Below are 6,689 nucleotides of genomic sequence, written 5' to 3'. Positions count from 1 at the left end.
CCTTCATCAGAAAAAGCTTTTTCTGATGAAGGGTCTAGGCCCGAAACGTCAGCCTCTCTGCTCCTATGATGCTGCTTGGCCTGCTGTGTTCATCCAGCCCTGCACCTTGTTGTCTCGGATTCTCCAGCATCTGCAGTTCCTTCTATCTCTGATAATATTGAATAAAATTACTTGAAGATGCACAGTAGGCTATCACTTGCACAATTAGCAATATGTGTGATTATTGCTGAATAAAGAGACAAGTTATTGAAATTTTTCATCTTGCAAACAACAAGATACCAAATTTCGAAGGGAATAGCAATTTATCCTGCATGAGAAAAGAGAAAACCCAATATAAGATTATCAATCAGGCCTGCACTGTAACTCATTTATGGCCTTGAGAATCTACATAATTTCATATGTGGGAACCTCTGCTGCAAACAGGAACTTGACAAGGAATTGCTCCTATTTTGGAGAAACAGTAGCTTATTAGTGTATTCTCCATGGCAACATTTTGACCAATCACAGTTGACGTGACAACAGTTGCGATCATTTATATATTGTTTGTATTGATCTTCCGGCAAAGATACTGTGGAAAATTCAGAGAATTACAGCCAAGGTCCTCCTCGGTGTCCTAGATTATTTTAGACGAGATGGAGAGATTATTTCAAATAGTAATGTAAAAAAATTGTGAAGAATCTAAAGCAGTATCGAGCGATTTTCTTCACATCACCCATGGTAGCATTACAGACTCCTACAAACCCACTGCAAATCACCAGTAATATACAGCATTAATGTTCATCTGTTTCTCCAAGTCACTTCTAAACTTTAAAATTGTGAAGAGCCAGATAATAATCTGTAACTATCCAATCAACAGTATTTGATTCTACTTTCAAAGTATCATCAGCAATACTAATCTTTCCCATGTTTTATCTGAATGTGATGTTTTTCTTCTTATATAGCAGCCAAAGACAATAGCAGTTTGGGAGATGGACAAGTTAGCCAATGTCTGAAATTAATGCCTTGCAGTTGCTTCAAATGACAGGCACAAAATCAAGATGTGCAACATCTGAAAGGACAAAGGTTTGCAGAGAAATAATCTCGGACATCAAACATTCTGTAGCTACTGTTGGAGGCAACGTTCATTGGAATTCATTTTATTATCTAACTCATACTGGAGCAGTCATGTTAGAACTAAATCAAGTGTATGCACATTGAGGGGCTTGGAACCTGAAACTAGGACCACCCTGCCCAAGTCTCAACTTTACAGCTGCTCTTTCTACCTCCAACCTCACAATTGTTTGTCCTCTGTCCCCACTGGGGGGAGGGGAGGGTCATGACCCACCGTATGGGATTCCCGGTGGTAGAAGTTGTGGAGTTGAGAACATGCTATCAAAGGAACCTTGTTGAGTTGTTGTGTATCTTATGTAAGGTACACACACTGCTGCTACTGTGCACCAATGGGAAAGGGGATGAATGCTTAAGTTGACCATTAAACATAAGAACAGAAGAAAGCCATTCAGCCCATCGAGCCTGTTCCACCATTCACTAAGATCATGGCTGATCCGATAATCCTCGACTGTCTTTTGCCCGTAAGCCTTAATTCCTTTACTGATTAAAAATCTGTCTACCTCAGGCTTGATTATACATAATGACCCAGCCTTGACAGCCCTCGATGGTAAAGAATTCCACAAATTCACTACTGTCTGAGAGAAGAATCTTCTTCTCATTGCAGTTTTAAATGTGCAACCCCTTATTCTGAGATAAAGCCCTTGGTTTTAGATTCTCCTACAAGGAAAAACAACCTTGCTGCATTTACCCTGCCTTAAAAACTTGTAGGTTTCAATAAGGTCACTTCTCCTTCTTCTATAATCTAATGGGTACAGGCCCAATCGACTCAACATTTCCTCACATGACAGTCCCTCCATACCTGGTACCAGCAAGTGAACCATCTCTGGACTGCCTCCAAAGCCAGTATGTTTTCTTAGGTAAGGGGCCCAAAACTGTTTAGAGATCGCAAGAACCGCGATGCTGGAGTCAGAGACAATACAGTGTGGAGCTGGAGGAATGCAGCAGGTCAGACAGCATCAGAGGAGCAGGAAAGTCAATGTTTCAGGTTGGGACCCTTAATCAGGCCTGGGGAGGAGGATGGGAGCTGGGCAGTAAATAGAGGGAGGAGGGGTGGGGGTGGGGAAAATAGGTGGGATGGCGATGGGTAGATGCAGGTAGGTGTAATGGGGATTGGTCAGTGGGAAGGGTGGGGAAGAAGATGGACAGGTGGTGTCAAGTCAAGGAGGCAGGGATGAGAGGGAGGGTCGAACTTGGGATGAGGCCAGGAATGGGGACATTTTGAAACTGGTGAATGTCATGTTAAGGCCATCAGACTGTAGGCTCCCAAAGTGGAAATATGAGGTGTTGCTCCTCCAGTTTGCGTGTGACATCATTGTGGCACTGGAGGAGGCCCAGGATGGACATGTCACCCAAGGAGTGGGAGGGGGAGTTAAAATGGTTGGCAACTGGAAGATTATAGTGTACAGAGTGCAGATGTCCTGCAAATCTTGACGACATCTCCTGTCACCCACTCTCCTGCAAGAATGCAATCCCCTACTCCCAAATCCTCTGCCTCCGCTGCATCTGCTCCCAAGATGGAGCGTTCCACTCCCGGAGATCCCAGATGTTGTCCTACTTCAATGACCGCAACTTAACGCCTCCGTTGATCAAAAATGCCTTCAACCGCATCTCTTGCATTTCCCTCACTTCTGCCCTCACATCTCCTCCCCCCAACACAAATAAAGACAGAATCCCTCTCGTCCTCACATATCACCCCCCAACCTCTACATCCAACATATCATCCTCTGCCACTTCCGCCATTTACAATCTGACCCAACAACCAAAGAGATATTTCCCTCCCCACCTCTATCTGCCTTTCATACAGACCACTCACTCTGCAACTCCTGTGTCCGCTCCATGCTCCCCACCAACCCCACCACCCCTGGCACCTTTCCCTGCAACCACAGGAGGTGCTACATCTGCCCCTACACCTCCCCCTCTCATCCCCACCCAAGGCCCAAAGCAAACTTTCCATATCCGACAGGGGTTCACCTGTACATCCTCCAACGTGGTATACTGTATCCATCACTCCCGATGTGGCCTCTTCTACATCGGTGAGACCAAGCATAGACTCAGTGACCAATTCGCGGAGCATCTGCGCTTTGTATGCTATAATCAACAACACCTTCTGGTTGCTAACCATTTTAATGTCCCCTCCCATTCCCTGGGTGACATGTCCATCCTGGGCCTCCTCCATTGTTACAATGATGCCACCCGGAAACTGGAGGAGCAGCGCCTCATATTCTGCCTTGGGAGCCTACAACCCAATGGTCTCAATATGGACTTTACTAGTTTCAAAATCTCCCCACCCCCGACCTCATCCCATGTCCAACCCTCCCTCTCATTCCCACCTCCTTGACCTGACACAATCTGTCCATCTTCTTTCCCACCTATCCACCCCACCCATCCTATTGACCAATCCCCACCATTCCCTACCTGCACTTACCTATAACCATCCCACCGACCTTCCCCAGGCCCACCCCTCCTTTCTCTATTTATTTCTAAGTTCCCTTCCCCCTCCCCAGTCCTGACAAAGTGTCCCTACCCGAAACGTCGACTTTCCTGCTCCTCTGATGCTGCTTGACCTGCTGTGTTCCTCCAGCTCCACACTGTATTGGCCCAAAACTGTTGGCAGTATTCCAGCTATGGTCTGACTAATGCCTTGTACAGTTTTAGCAAAACATCCTACTTTTACACTCCATTCCCTTTGAAATAAAGTTGGTGGAAGCAGGGTCAATGAAGCAGATGTTCTTTGTCCTGGATGGCAGGGATGATTTCTGGAGATAAAGAGACTGAGTTAATATCTCAAGTGGATGACCATTCACAAGCCCTGATGGAAGATCATCAACTTGAAATGTTAATCCTGTTTCTTCCTCCTCAGCTCCTGTGTAACTGATGGGACAGTTCTGACATCATTTGCTGTTGATTTTGGAGATTCAAACAATTATGTTCAACTCAGATCCGGGAGAGGGGTCTTGCAGCACGAACGGTACATCTTTGTGCACTACGGGGGACGTAAATGCGGTCATGATGCATCTGTCTCTTACCTTGCTGAACAAAGGAGCCATAGACAAACCACATGGAGTTGTACAGGGTGGTGGAGGTTACGGAGCCCATTTGCAGCCTGGGAGGGTTCAGCCAATTCAGGAGGTAGACCAGCAAGCCCACCAGGATCACTGTGCCAGTGATGCAAGCCCACAGCGAGAAGTCAAATGGAGCCAGGCAAGCGAACATGTCGACAGTCCTCTCCGCCTTCTTCAGCAGGAATCCCACTGAGTAGTCCATGTAACGGGTAGTGAAGTCCACAACACTCTCTCGTTCTGGTGTGATGGTCAAAGCCGAGATTCCCACGTCTGCTCTCTGGAAATTTGTTTCAAAAGGGAAAGAAAGTCAATCACGATTCGTGATAAGACTAACAGAGACCAGCAGCCCTTCTCTTTTCTTCCCTCTGCCTGCTAACAAATGACAGCGAGCAACCTGCATTTACATTGTGCCTTTCACATTGTGCAGAGTCTCAAGATGCTCCACAATTGCCTTATCAAACAAAAATTGACACCAGCGTGAAGAAGGAGACGTTAGGGCACATGACCTAAAGCTTAGCCAATGAAGCAGACATTAAGGAATATCTTAAAGGTTGTTCTCCAGAAAGATATGGAGGTGCCGGTGTTGGACTGGGGTGGACAAGGTCAGAAATCACATGACACCAGGTTATAGTCCAGCAGGTTTATTTGAAAACACAAGCTTTTGGAGCATAAACCTGACAAAGGGGCTATGCTCTGAAATGTTATGTTTTCAAATAAACCTGCTGGACTATAATCTGGTGTCGTGTGATCACTGACCTTATCCAGAAAGAAACAGAGAAAAGAAGATGTTTAGGAGGGAAATTCTGAAGGCATAGATATCGGTGGTGAAGCTAAGGATTCAGAATACACAAAGCCTGAGCTGGAGGAAAATTGAGATCACAATGTTACAGGGATAGGGAAGAATGATGCTACAGAGGCATTTGAACACAGCATTGTAAATTTCAAAATTGAGACGGTAGGGTATTCTAATCACTCAATTCCTGAACAGACTTCCCCGAATCACATTGACCTGAGCACAAAACAACATCAATTTAAATAAACATTTAATGATCAGCACTTTAGTTCGTGATTGAAACAGCTTCATTTATTATTCCTAGATGTTTCTTGAATGAATCAAATTGACTGCTTTCGAACAATCTATTCATTTAAATGCATTATTTACTTTTTCCAACAAAGTTAACCACACAAAAATTGTTTCAGCAGGGTAATAAAGTGACTAATAATGCAATTCAAATTAACGTGGAAATGAACTGAGAGAACCAAGTGATGGAAGTACATTATAATTGCGAACATGTATATAGCTCATATTGCATATAATACATATGCAATGCATTAAAAGTAGGATTTTTTTTCAATTTTTTACATGGATATTTTGCATTTATTTTATATAAGTGAACACAAATGTTCACGTCTACTGATATGAACTATAATGGGCCCAAGTTCCTGATTCTTCGATTAGAATTGATCAGATGGGTGTATTGGTCCAAATTAGGTGTCTGGTCTGCTGTTGCTTTCCAGATCATGTTTACTGTATTCTAAGTTTTTATTCAGTTGAGAAGCAGTAGGAGGAACATCGTCCCAGCTCTTCCCTCTGCATTGGTCTATACTTTTTCATGATGAAACACTGAGTGGCCCTGGTAGATTTTCAGAAAAAGTGCCCCAAGGAGCCAGTGCACATTTAACTCAATACCGAAGGAGACACACTGAGACTGTCAATTTTGCCGCAGTACTTCTGAACCCTCCTGTATTGCATGATAAGATGTATCAAATTTGGGGGAATACCTCATGAAAAATGTTCAGAAGTTGAATACCCCTGAAATCATAAAAAGGGTATGATGCAGAAGCTGGCCATTTGGTCCATCATGTTTTTGCTCCCAGCCAGATCCTGTCACCCTGCATTCTGAAGAGGGGTCACTGGACTCGAAATGTTAACTGTTTCTTTCTCTAGAGATATTACCAGACCTGCTGAGTTTCTCCAATACTTTCTGTTTTTGTTTATCATCTAATATGGTCTGAAAGGGTAATGGAGACCTATGAAACAAGGGAACAGTTACTAGTGGTGTACCTCAAGGATCTGTTTTGGGGCCACTGCTGTTTGTCATTTTTATAAATGACCTGGATGAGGGCGTAGAAGGATGGGTTAGTAAATTTGCAGATGACACCAAAGTTGGTGGAGTTGTGGATAGTGCGGAAGGATGTTGCAGGTTACAGAGGGACATAGATAAGCTGCAGAGCTGGGCTGAGAGGTGGCAAATGGAGTTTAATGCGGAAAAGTGTGAGGTGATTCACTTTGGAAGGAATAACAGGAATACAGAGTACTGGGCTAATGGTAAGATTCTTGGTAGTGTGGATGAGCAGAAAGATCTCGGTGTCCACGTGCATAGATCACTGAAAGTTGCCACCCATGTTGATAGCGTTGTTAAGAAGGCATACAGTATGTTAGGTTTTATTGGTAGAGGGATTGAGTTTTGGAGCCATGAGGTCATGTTGCAGCTGTACAAAACTCTGGTGCGGCCG

General features: G+C 44.2%; 1 protein-coding gene across 1 annotated transcript in view; it reads right to left on the bottom strand.

Moving 5' to 3' along the window:
- The window catches only part of grid2 (glutamate receptor, ionotropic, delta 2), an 829,420-nt gene that overhangs the window by 177,656 nt on the left and 645,075 nt on the right, over positions 1-6,689 (bottom strand). The window contains exon 9 of the mRNA XM_048611693.1: positions 4,137-4,449. Within this exon, the coding sequence (XP_048467650.1) occupies positions 4,137-4,449 (313 nt within the window). The remainder of the gene's footprint in view (positions 1-4,136; positions 4,450-6,689) is intronic.

This window comes from Rhincodon typus, chromosome 1 (assembly GCF_021869965.1).
Source record: "Rhincodon typus isolate 14 chromosome 1, sRhiTyp1.1, whole genome shotgun sequence".
Taxonomy (NCBI): Eukaryota; Metazoa; Chordata; class Chondrichthyes; order Orectolobiformes; family Rhincodontidae; genus Rhincodon; species Rhincodon typus.
The sequence above is the reverse complement of the archived record's forward strand: the minus strand, read 5'-3'. Positions and strand labels throughout refer to the sequence as shown.